General features: G+C 41.3%; 1 protein-coding gene across 12 annotated transcripts in view; it reads right to left on the reverse strand.

Annotated features, from left to right (window-relative positions):
- Positions 1-13,089, reverse strand: part of LOC126272755 (membralin) — a 486,429-nt gene that overhangs the window by 292,132 nt on the left and 181,208 nt on the right. For all 12 annotated transcript variants that reach the window (XM_049975869.1, XM_049975862.1, XM_049975866.1 and 9 more), the window contains one exon: positions 6,233-6,290. In XM_049975869.1, coding sequence (XP_049831826.1) covers positions 6,233-6,290 — 58 coding nt within the window. The remainder of the gene's footprint in view (positions 1-6,232; positions 6,291-13,089) is intronic.

Below are 13,089 nucleotides of genomic sequence, written 5' to 3' on the forward strand. Positions count from 1 at the left end.
AAGTAAAACGTACCGTACTCCTTCTCGTGACTTAACTTTGGCGATAGTCATTTCCACAGCTGCATTCTCGTATCGTCCAATAACTTTATGTACATTCTGTCGCGATGATCTCATTAGTGTCTGCGGTTTTACGGCGTCTTTCACACGGATAATCTTGATGAGAAATATGGTCACGTTGTTATCAGCTACTGTCTAAAACTAAGGAAGAAAAAACTTATTATGAACCTTCGTCAACTTCGGACCAATTTCCGTTATCGATAAACCGTCCAACAAAGAATTTTACGTCGGTTCTGTATTTCAATATAACCATTTCAAAGAAACAAGCACCGATATCTTAAAACACAGTGTAGCGAAACTGTTTGGAAGTCAAGTTGAAACTTCATTAGCGCTTCTGCGTCACATACATCAACAACTTTAAAACGTTTCGTTGGCGCCATCGCATCTCTGTGCCAGGGAGAGACTTTCCCCACCTTGCACTCGTGCACTAGTTTGTGAAGACTCGAGGAGGATTCTTTCCCATGTTCTCGTTTCTATATTTCAAATCTGTTGATATTTCGAGGATTAATTCTTTGCCGGTAGTTTCTCTTCGTGTTTGTGTCGTTATATTTCATTTCTCGCTGTTTTGTTTGATCTTTCTCCCCGTCTCTTGACTTATGCAAACAAGTGTATGGCGTCGCACATCGTTTTTGTTCATTTTCTGTTGGTTATTGGAACATAACGACCCGATACTACGAATTTAATTTCACAGCAATAGAGCAGTTGTTCGACGGCGGAAGCAAGCAAAAGGAAATTATTCTCCACTGCGACAGTTGTTATAAAGCAGTCAGACCAGAACGGCATTCATTACCGACAAGAGGCCCCTCCGAAGCGTCTGCCATTTAACCCAGCTAGGTTTCTGTTTTACGGCCCCTGCGAGACAGCGTCACTGTAATTCACGGAGACAAAATATAATGCCCAGGAAGTTGTTTACACAGAAGTATAGGGATAAAGATAAAAACAGAATAGAGGAGTAATACAGATCGCGGAGAGAGGCAGCGCAGGAATATGTACGTGAAATAACAAGGAAATGGGAAGACAACAGCATTCCGGAAAACCCCTATTTCGTACGACCTATTAATGAATCGCTATACCAACAATTATTAAATGTCTTTTATTAAAGAGAAATAATATTTTTATAAAAAATATTGGCGCTAAAACTAGCACTGTCTCTCAAGTTTTCCTTAGTTCGTTTAGCTGTCATATCGAAACAACAGCAGTACAACATATACTGCTATAAATTATCGAGAACATTAGCAGCACTGAATCGAAAGGAAAGTACCCTGCTGGATTTGGTGAGTGAGTTTGTACCAACATATGTGACATAAATGGCTGTATTTTTTCTCTGCTTTGACTTAGAAGCTTACATTTTTTTACACCATAAAGGGAAATTAGGCCTTACTAGCTGGCATAAACTTCAACTTGATGCGTCTACCTGTTCCTAAAAAAAATGGTTTTTAACAATCGGACACAGACAACAAACTCATTCATAAAGGTTTAGTTTTTACCGATTGAGGTACAGAACCCTAAAAATTACATCGGCACCCATACGATGAGATGCATGCAGGTCCGCATGCCTGCGTTCAAAATCGAGGCGACTACATCGGTTTTTAAAGTATCACCATTTCACTTTTCTTCTTGCACATACTGCAACCTGTGACCTGGAAACTTGAATCAAATAAGTGGGCTACTACAAAATCGCTTAACTTGAAATTTATTCCTCTGACCTAATGTCTTCTTGGAGTTGTCATTTCATTCTCCACCAATGAGGTAGGAGGTCACATCTTTAAATACTCTGTGAACAGTTCCGAAGTTATTCGCCGTTCAAGCTCGCCGACAAAATACATGAAAGCCATGCAGACTGCCAGGTACTTCAGTAGGTCGGTAGAGTAACACTGGTAGTCGGAGATGAGATTGGGAGGAGAAACTATACATTTCAGCGATTTTTATTTATATGGAACAGTGCGTTTATGTGTTCGTGTTTGTGTGGGGGTGGGATGGCGGGGAGGGGGGGGGGGGGGGGGGCACTTCACTGCGGACGTTCTTCACCGTCTAGAGAAGGATGGAAATTTTTCTGAATAATCTACCAAAAGTGAATGTATGGTGGTGCTTGGTGGTTGATCCCTTTGTGACGCCCTTTTTCTCAAGGAAAAAAGAACCTTTAATCCTAACAATTACCTTCATATGCAGGAGTTGTCTGCGTTACCACACCTGGCTGACCGCCAAGAAACAGTCGTTTCCCAACCAGACAGTGCACCGCGACATTGGGCACAGACCGTGCGACATGTTCTAGACCGGGTGTTTCCAGATCGCTGTATTGGCATGGGTGTCCCACTTCCCTGACCACTTAGATCTCCTCCCTTTACACCGATGGACTTCTTTCTATTGGGGTATGTCAAGGACACAGCGATTGAGCACACACTGCATGTTGTCCATGCCACCAAACGGGCACATGTCTAAATTGATTGAATGGCATCAAAACTTCGAGAGATAGTGTTTCATATACGACAAACATGGTGTGAATATCTTAATTAGTTCGGATGCTATAGCACATTAAAGTGTACCGTACCTACTGTACTACCGCTACAGTTTATACTGTCTGACGCCTCCAAGACGTTCTGCACTAATCATGAAATCAGATTAGATACCATTCTTTCTCATTGCTTATTCGTTTACATCGTAGTTATTAACAGAAGCGAACGAGTATTCGAAAACAATTCGCCAGAGTTCACGGTCATTCGCTTTTACCCGTTTACACTGGAGGGAACAAATGAGAACACGAGAGGTCAAGCTTAGCATGTCACTCTATAGCACCACTAGTTATAACAACGATGCCAAACTCTGATACTTAGATATGTTTACTTTGCATGGCGAGCGCGCTTATTAAGGAAGCGGAACGGCGTAAGAAAAGGAGAATGTAAGTGTCTGAATTTGTACACGTTAGCACGAAATGTGTGAAGGCAGTGCCCTCAACACTGAACTGCAGTTCCAGCTTTTCTTATCATTACGTACAAATTTCAGTTCACGTTCATCGATGCTACACATCACAATCGAGGAGGAAATTTGAAAGGGAAACACTAATTACCGACATAACCTGAAAAAAAAGCTAACATGTACACTCTGATTATTAGCAACCTCAGACATTTATGTTTGCAAGTGTTCTGCATTTCAACAGCTACAGTATGTCAAAACTCTACTGTGACGTATACGAAGCACTTCAACGATTTTACTGAGCTATGTACAACTGAGATAATGTGAATAAGTCTACTTGAAAAATACGCTGTATACTTTGCTAGAGGTGAAAGAATGTAATCGCTGGAAAACTATTTTTATCTACTCAGTTGTTACACTAGAAACCTCTAAAATAAGTTATCACCTGCCAGCATTAACGCAAACAACGCAAATGATCAGGTCACTTAATTATTTCCAGTTTTAATAGGCGTAATAGGTATGGAATCGTTATCGTTTTCTTTCACGCAAATTTGTTGTGGCGTTCCTTTTTAATAAAAGGAAATGCAAAGCCTGAGTTCCGTTCCCTTCTTATGGTATTATCGCCTTTCTCATGTCCCCAGTTAGAACTTTGAGTGCCTCAACAATTTTCTTCCAATCAGATTTATCTTACTTCTGCACTTGCGTTGTGGATCTCTTGGACCCTTAAGCACCAACGATATCGACGAAGTGAAACTCGTATCAGCACAATAATATTTTGTTCACCCCACTTCAGCCCTCATGCATCTCGTGCCAACAGAAGAAACAGTTCGCGCGCAAAGCATCATATGAATGCTATCCGTGCTGTTAGCGCTGAAGCGGGAAGAGTGAAAACTTCATTAGAAGGTTTGCTGGAAGACCGACAACCAGAGGAACACGAGAGAGCGTGCTCGCCTGTCGGTTACACCGTATAGAATTTCTCCTTCGCTGCTGCTTGTTCGCTTTCTTCGCTCCGCTGAAAACCAGATTTTATAGGCTTTAGCTTACATTTATTCACATTTAATGAGAACTGTCATTCATTACACCAAGTGGAAATTTTGTCCAAGTCTTTATGCAGTTCTTTACGACCATTCAACGACGATACTTCACTACATACAACAGCACTTTCAGTGAACAGTATCATAGTGTCACTGAATCCATCTCATACAGTCCAAGCTCTAGTCCCAGTACGAAAACAGTCTCCATTCAGTCAGGGCACTTTCACATTACTCAAGTCTCCTGTTTGTGTTATTCACAGGCTGCATTAGATGATTCTCTGATACCGGTAGGTACATGAGTAATCGTCTTGACTGGAATGAACTAATACACTCGTGCCTGGGCAACTCAGTCAGCAGAGCAATTGCTCGTGAAGGCAAAGTTCCCAGGTTCAAGCCCCAGCACAGTGTTAGTATGCCAGGGAGATTCAATATTCAAAAATATTAACTTTGAACGCAAGTCAGCAGTTAAGAATCAGTTTGGCTACCGGTCACTGACTGTATACACTATGTGATCAAAAGTTTCCGGACACCGGGCTGAAAATAACTAACAAGTTCGTGGCGCCCTCCATCGGTAACGCTGGAATTCAATATGGTGTTGGTTAACCCTTAGCCTTGATGACAGCTTCCACTCTCGCAGGCATACGTTCAGTATAGTGTTGGAAGGTTTCCTGAGGAACGGCAGCCCTTTCTTCACGGAGTGCTGCTCTGAGGAGAGGTATCGGTGTCGGTCGGTGAGGCCTGAAAGTCGGCGCTCCAAAACATCCCAAAGGTCTTATGTACAATTCAGGTCAGGACTCTGTGCAGGCCAGTCCATTTCAGGGATGTTATTGCCGTGTAACCACACCGCCGAAGGCCGTGCATTATGAACAGGTGGTCGATCGTGTTAAAAGATGCAATCGCCACCTCCAATTGCTCTTCAACAGTGGGAAGCAAGAATGTGCATAAAACATCAATGTAGGCCTTTGCTGAGATAGTGCCACGCAAAACAACAAGGGGTGCAAGCTCCCTCCATGAAAAATATGACCACACCATAACACACATGCTGGCAGCTGATATTCATTCGCCATACCCACTCCCTGCCATCGGATCGCCACATTGTGTACTCCACACGACGTTTTTCACTGTTCAATCGTCCAATGTTTACTCTCCTTACACCAAGTGAGGAGTCGTTTGGCATTTACCGGCGTGATGTGTGGTTTATGAGCAGCAGCTCGACCATGAAATCCAAGTTTTCTCACCTCTCGCCTAGCTGTCATAGCACTTGCTGTGGATCCTGATGCAGTTTGGAATTCCGTCTGGATAGATGTTTACCTATTACACATTACGACCCTCTTCAACTGTCGGCGCTCTCTGTCAGTCAACAGACGAGGTCGGCCTGTATGTTTTGTGCTGTACGTTTCCACTTCACTATCACAACGGAAACAGTGGACCTGGAGAAGGTTAGGAATGTTGAAATCTCGCGTACAGACGTATGGCAAAAGTGACACCCATCACCTGACTACGTTCGATGTCCTTGAGTTCCGCGAAGCACCCCATTCTGCTCTCTCACGATGTCTAATGACTACTGAGGTCGCTGATATGGAGTACCTGGCAGCACAATGCACCTAGTATGAAAACCGTATGTTTTTGGGGTGTCCTGATACTTTTGATCACATAGTGCATTTATGATGAAGGCTATTAATAAACGGTATGCAGTAAGTAATGGCGGATCGCGTTGCACTTCTTCCTGACACCATGTTAAGTTTTTACACATAACTGACATGTATTAGGTACAATGAAGAAAAAAGAAATGTAAACCTAACTTAGTAACTGGGTTCGAACAACTCTGACCAAAATAATAGGGTTTCATCGATCAGTTTAAATAACACGTATTGAATTAAAGTGCAATATGCAGATGTTGCAGTAACTGTAGAAAGATGAAGAGAACGTAGACCTACCATCAAGCAGTAAATGAAAAAAGCCGATGAATTAATTTATGAATGCCCGATACACTGATATTTTGATCAAGATAATGGACGGAGATGGGCCTAAACGTACAAGCACCCCGGGAACAAAAAATGAACCCCAGTAAAACATGAGTCGTCACTGATTTTAGCTTTCCTTTAACCAACTATTTTTCTCTTTGAAACCACGGAGATACATAGCAAGGTTTTATTTTATTTTAAAACGTGTATGTCATAATCAAACAAACTACTGCTGAAGTATAAAATCAAACGTAGTTCTGTACTCACCTATGAAAACAAATATCTGGTGGTGGGAGTACCGCAGCAGCATGGAAATGGACACAGTCTGAAAACGAAACAGTGGCGTTAGTTCGACACAGAAGATGCAATTTCTATGTTTACAAATACAAATTAGAAAAAGTTTCACAAAAGCATTGCCGTCGTTTACCAGTCCAACAAACTGCATAGGCTTTTTCCAACAGCTACTTCCTATCGTCTGCTCCCAATTCAGATTCTGGATACAGTTAATGGGCGCGTACTTCCCGCATTTGAAAAAATTGTCCGTCAGATGTAAAAAAAATAGTAATATCACTAAAAATGACAGCTCTATGAATGAAAACGAGATTTATACACTCACTATCGCATCTCATTATTATGCTCACCTTTGCACATGACGTCTATCGCGTAAGACCTGACGTATGTAAAATGATATACTTACTGCCAAGCATCCTACTCTACAATAGTTTAACCTCGAGAGAAACTCTTGTAGCTCCAAACGAGATTCACGTTAAGCTACAAGGAGCGCTTCTTTTCTCTACATTTTATATTACCCACATTATAACTTGATATATGTTCACCAAATTACATTTCACATAACTACTTGTGGGGAAGTTTACCATTCAGAGTATTTTTTCCCTTTTTTTTAGCTTTCATACTGGTCCAACTTTACTTTTATTAGTTTTACGCATACAACAGAAATCTGGCTAATGAGAATAAGTCACTTTAGTTTGCTCAACATATACTGTACGAAGACAGTGCAAGAAAATTTTTAGCTGTATCAGTCTCGGAAATTTTTGATACCTCAGGAAAAACATTTTCAATTCAAATTCTGGAAGGGGAGCCAATTTCGACCTTCACTGGAATTCAACTTATAGAAAACAAACATAAAATTTGTATATCATATAATGGAAAAGAGTACCAGAAAACGTTTCGTGATGAGCTAAAGGATGGACAAAAAAGGCAACTATCGTGGCCTTAAAATAACAACAAGAAAAAGTAAAGTGCCAGGCTACAAATCCAAAGGTCCAGCATGAATAACTCAGTTTGTTGCAGGATTTTCTCTATAGCTTTCTCCCTCTGGTAACGAATTGTATATATGAAAAACATGAAACTACAGAATCGTCAATAATGTGACTGAGCCAATTCAGACACAGTTTTCACCATATCTACACCTGCGTCATGAGGGACGATGATGATTTATAGCCCTCCTTACCCCTTCCCATAGAGGGCAATTGCCTTACGTATAAATGTCCGGCTGTTATCCAGTTGTTTGGAGACAGATAAGCGTGTTTATTTAGAAACCTTATCCCCATAATTTATTAATCAATATACAGTCCAATATGGTTACCACAATCAAACATGCTGTTCCCAGAATGAAATTTTCACTCTGCAGCGGAGCGTGCAGTGATATGAAACTCCCTGGCGGATTAGAACTGTGTACCGGACGAAGACTCGAACTTGGGACCTTTGCCTTTCGCAGGCAAGTGCTCTACCATCTGAGCTACCCAAGCACGACTCACGCCTCGTCCTCGCGTCTTTAATTTCGCCAGTACCTCGTCTCCTACCTTCCAAGCTTCACAGAATGTCTCCTGCGAAACTTGCAGAACTAGCACTCCTGGAAGAAAGGATATTGCGGAGACATATCCGTATCAGTATATAATTCTGGCAATACGGACCATGACCTCCTTCTGTGCGGATGTACAGCATTCCCCGAATTCTTACAGGACTTGGGAAGAATGTCTTCCACGAGTAATGAGTGTGTTGGGGTGGGACACTACGAATGTAGTGTGTGGGCATATAAGGTGAGAATGTGGGTCTCGCGGGAGGCGTGCCCTCGGTAGCTCAGATGGATAGAGTCTCTGTCATGCAAGCAGGAGATCCCGGGTTCGAGTCACGGTCGGGGCACACATTTTCACCTGTCCCAGTTGATATGTTTCAACGCCCATCAGCAGCTGGAAGTGTTAATATAATTCTAATTTCATTCTAGGCGGCTGCAGTTCATGTTTGTGTTTCTGTTCTTTCGAACACGTCCGAAAGAACAGACATATCCATTTAAGTATATGTCTCCGCAGTATCCTTTCTTCCACCAGTACTAGTTCTGCAAGGGTCGCAGAAGAGCTTCTGTGAAGTTTGGAAGGTAGGAGACGAGGTACTGACGGAATTAAAGCTGTGAGGACGGACGTGAGTTGTGCTAGGGTAGTTCAGTTGGCAGAGCACTTGCCCGCGGAAGGCAAAGGTCCCGAGTTCGAGTCTCGATTCCTTCTAACGACATATGTACAGCTTCCGTTCCAACATAAAAACTCACTGCGGAGGTGCAAAAGAACTAACAGCTACCCTTCCTAGTTGTGTTGGTTACCGGGAATGGTGGAAAACCTGAGCGATAGCATCTACTGACAACCGCACACACAGCCCGATACTTGCACAAACTTTCAAATCATCACTCGAACAAAAAAACAGGAATGATTAATGCGCCTGTAACTCGTGCAAGACGAATATGTGAGCCGCTATATCTCTGGTGTGATATGCAACACCTGGAATGCGTTCTGAGGAGCAAGGGGTGCTCATTCCGGTGCATAAGAAGTGTCACGAAATCTAACACTCGGCAAAGTGACATGTCGGGTACAGTCTAACGACATACAATCCCAGGGTGATGGGCAGAATCGGCTGTATGCTTTGCAAATACGGCGTAAAGACTATTTAGAAACCGATTAAGAAGATCAAAGGAGGTGTCACACTAGCAAAGGACAAAAGGGACCCACTTGCAACGTCGAGAATAGACCGTATACCATGTATACGTGGAAAAGTCTATTTTGAAATGACTGGACGATCCATCGGCACCAAGTTTAGCGAACAAACTATACTGCATGTTGGGACCGCTGGAGAAATCGGGCGTGGTGGAGCACTCGCTGTATCAGAAGAAAAACATGAACTTCGCCAACAAGTAGGCTCTCTCTGTCCTGAAGAGCTACCAAGCCCGCTTGTTCAGGGAAGCCATAAAATTTCACTAACATGAACATAGTTTCAACAACAATAAAGAAAGGCTCGAAGTAAATGGATCCTATATTCCCGTGTTGCAGCAAACGACCGTTGCAGTTTAATATCAGAACAGTACCATTAATTATTTTTATGGGATACTGATTTTATTACCGTCCAGAAAAACATCTTTAAACTGTAGATTAGATCAAGACACTTTTTAGCTGATCGTTCCTAGGATTTCGTTCCTCGTATGTTTTTACTCGATGTTCAGATTGATCGACCTCTGTCTTCATCTTCCTTTTGATGCAGGCTTCCGAGCGAATGACACGCTTTCAGCCATTGCCCTGCCGTAACATTACGCGTCTATTTCGTTGTCTGTTACGTCAGGAAGACAGGCATTTATATAAAAAATTTATCACTACAGCATCAACGGAAAGAAGTTATTAAAAACAACGTGAAAAAGACATTTTGTAATTCATTTGGTAGTTAGTAGAGAAACGAATACACTTAATATTATTTTTAATTTCCTACGTTGAAGAACGACATCCTATGTAGTTATGGTTGTGACGGTCCGCATATGACAATGCTGTGGGAGATAGACATTTAAAAAATTAACGTTGTCAAATATTTATGTCGAGGCAGCCAGATGTATAAAGAGAATCATGCATCTTCAGTGGAAGTAGTAACTTATTTCAGCATATGTTTAGTAAGAATTGATATGAAAGACTAATGACCGTTCTTTTACACGGAAACACAAAGTCACAAGTTCAAATGATATTCCATTCATTTATTTAATAATTTCAATCCAAAAGTTATTTCATATATACAATATTTTCTATATATCTCTTCACGCGAACGCTACAGCAGGTAGCATGGGGAGAAATACAGCATTAATTACGTCAGGTAAAAGCCCTCAGACGTCGGCTGGACAGGTACATTATAATCTCCAGCTTTCCACCAGCAATGGAGGCTTGACCTTTGACAATGCCAGCCACTCGGCACTGCGAAACGTTAGGAAAATTGTAGAACAAAAGTTGGCCGAAACTCCAGACACGGAAGCCAACAGGCACAACGTCAAGAAGTGAACACGAAAACATAAACAACTTTGTACATCTGATATATTAATGCAGAGGAAGAAAGTTATTTCAAAGTTGACAAACGAAATTTATAGGACGGTTGTAGGGGTGAGAGCCATTAGAGGCGAAAACTCTGCGAGCTTGTCAGGCGAATTTCAAGAAAGTAGCTGTGGGAAAATCAATACAAGTGACAGGCAACTAAATAATCTTTCAACTCAGTAAGAGAGAAAAAGGCACTACAGCTACCCAAGAGTCCATATTAAATTTGGCACAAAAATCAACAATGCATTCATAAGCATAAAGAATATGCTGATGGGAAAAAATCGCAACATCAGAAAATAATGTAGAGTAATAAAATTTATGGAGTACATTTGCCTAAGTAACATATTTAAGTGATTAACACTGCCGGGTCAGAGGTTAATGTAAGCGCGAAATTGTTGTTGTTGTGGTCTTCAGTCCTGAGACTTGTTTGATGCAGCTCTCCATGCCAATCTCTCTCGTGCAAGCCTCTTCATCTCCCAGTACCTACTGCAACCTACATCCTTCTGAATCTGCTTAGTGTATTCATCTCTTGGTCTCCCTCTACGATTTTTACCCTCCACCCTGCCCTCCAATACTAAATTGGTGATCCCTTGATGCCTCAGAACATGTCCTACCAACCGATCCCTTCTTCTAGTCAAGTTGTGCCACAAACTTCTCCCCAATCCTATTCAATACTTCCTCATTACTTACGTGATCTACCCATCTAATTTCAGCATTCTTCTGTAGCACCACATTTCGAAAGCTTCTATTGTCTTATTGTCCAAACTAGTTATCGTCCATGTTTCACTTCCATACATGGCTACACTCCATACAAATACTTTCAGAAAAGACTTCCTGACACTTAAATCTATACTCGATGTTAACACATTTCTCTTCTTCAGAAACGCTTTCCTTGCCATTGCCAGTCTACATTTTATATCCTCTCTACTTCGACCATCATCAGTTATTATATAGCAAAACTCCTTCACTACTTTAAGTGTATCATTTCCTAATCTAATTCCCTCAGCATCACCCAACTTAATTCGACTACATTCCCTTATCCTTGTTTTGCTTTTGTTGATGTTCATCTTATATACTTCTTTCAAGACACTATCCATTCCATTCAACTGCTCTTCCAAGTCCCTTGCTGTCTCTGACAGAATTACAATGTCATCGGCGAACCTCAATATTTTGATTCCTTCTCCATGGATTTTAATACCTACTCCGAATTTTTCTTTTGTTTCCTTTACTGCTTGCTCAATATACAGATTGAATAACATCGGGGAGAGGCTACAACCCTGTCTCACTCCCTTCCCAACCACTGCTTCCCTTTCATGCCCCTCGACTCTTATGACCGCCATCTGGTTTCTGTACAAATTGTAAATAGCCTTTCGCTCCCTGTATTTTACCCCTGCCACCTTCAGAATTTGAAAGAGAGTATTTCAATCTACATTATCAAAAGCTTTCTCTAAGTCTACAAATGCTAAAAACGTAGGTTTGCCTTTCCTTAATCTTTCTTCTAAGATGAGTCGTAAGGTCAGTATTGCCTCACGTGTTCCAGTATTTCTACGGAAGCCAAACTGATCTTCCCCGAAGTCGGCTTCTATTAGTTTTTCCATTCGTCTGTAAAGAATTCGTGTTAGCATTTTGCAGCTACGGCTTATTAAACTGATCCCTTTAATTTTCCTGCAGGCAGTATTTATCTTACCCCTAGTGAGATAAGCCTCTACATCCTTACATTTGTCCTCTAGCCATCCCTGCTTAGCCCTTTGCACTTCCTGTCGATCTCATTTTTGAGACGTTTGTATTCCTTTTTGCCTGCTTCATTTATTGCATTTTTATATTTTCTCCTTTCATCAATTAAATTCAATATTTCTTCTGTTACCAAAGGATTTCTACTAGCCCTCGTCTTTTTACCTACTTGATCCTCTGCTGCCTTCACTACTTCATCCCTCAAAGCTACCCATTCTTCTTCTACTGTATTTCTTTCCCCCATTCCTGTCAATTGTTCCCTTATGCTCTCCCTGAAACCCTGTACAACCTCTGGTTCTTTCAGTTTATCCAAGTCCCATCTCCTTAAATTCCCACATTTTTGCAGTTTCTTCAGTTTTAATCTACTTTTCATAACCAATAGATTGTGGTCTGAGTCCATATCTGCCCCTGGAAATGTCTTACAATTTAAAACCTGGTTCCTAAATCTCTGTCTTACCTTTATATAATCTATCTGATACTTTTTAGTATCTTCTGATACCTTTTAGTATCTCCAGGGTTCTTCCATGTATACAATCTTCTTTCATGATTCTTAAACCAAGTGTTAGCTATGACTAAGTTGTGCTCTGTGCAAAATTCTACCAGGCGGCTTCCTCTTACATTTCTTAGCCCCAATCCATATCCACCTACTATGTTTCCTTCTCTCCCTTTTCCTACACTCGAATTCCAGTCACCCATGACTATTAAATTTTCATCTCCCTTCACTATCTGAATAATTTCCTTTAATTTCATTGTACATTTCTTCAATTTCTTCGTCATCTGCAGAGCTAGTTGGCATATAAACTTGTACTACTGTAGTAGGTGTGGGCTTCGTATCTATCCCGGGCACAATAATGCGTTCACTATGCTGTTTGTAGTAGCTTACCGCATTCCTATGTTCCTATTCATCATTAAACCTACTCCTGCATTACCCCTATTTGATTGTGTGTTTATAACCCTGTAGTCACCTGACCAGAGGTCTTGTTCCTACTGCCACCGAACTTCACTCATTCCCACTATATCTAACTTCAACCTGTCCACGCG

Source organism: Schistocerca gregaria, chromosome 5 (assembly GCF_023897955.1).
Source record: "Schistocerca gregaria isolate iqSchGreg1 chromosome 5, iqSchGreg1.2, whole genome shotgun sequence".
Classification (NCBI taxonomy): domain Eukaryota; kingdom Metazoa; phylum Arthropoda; class Insecta; order Orthoptera; family Acrididae; genus Schistocerca; species Schistocerca gregaria.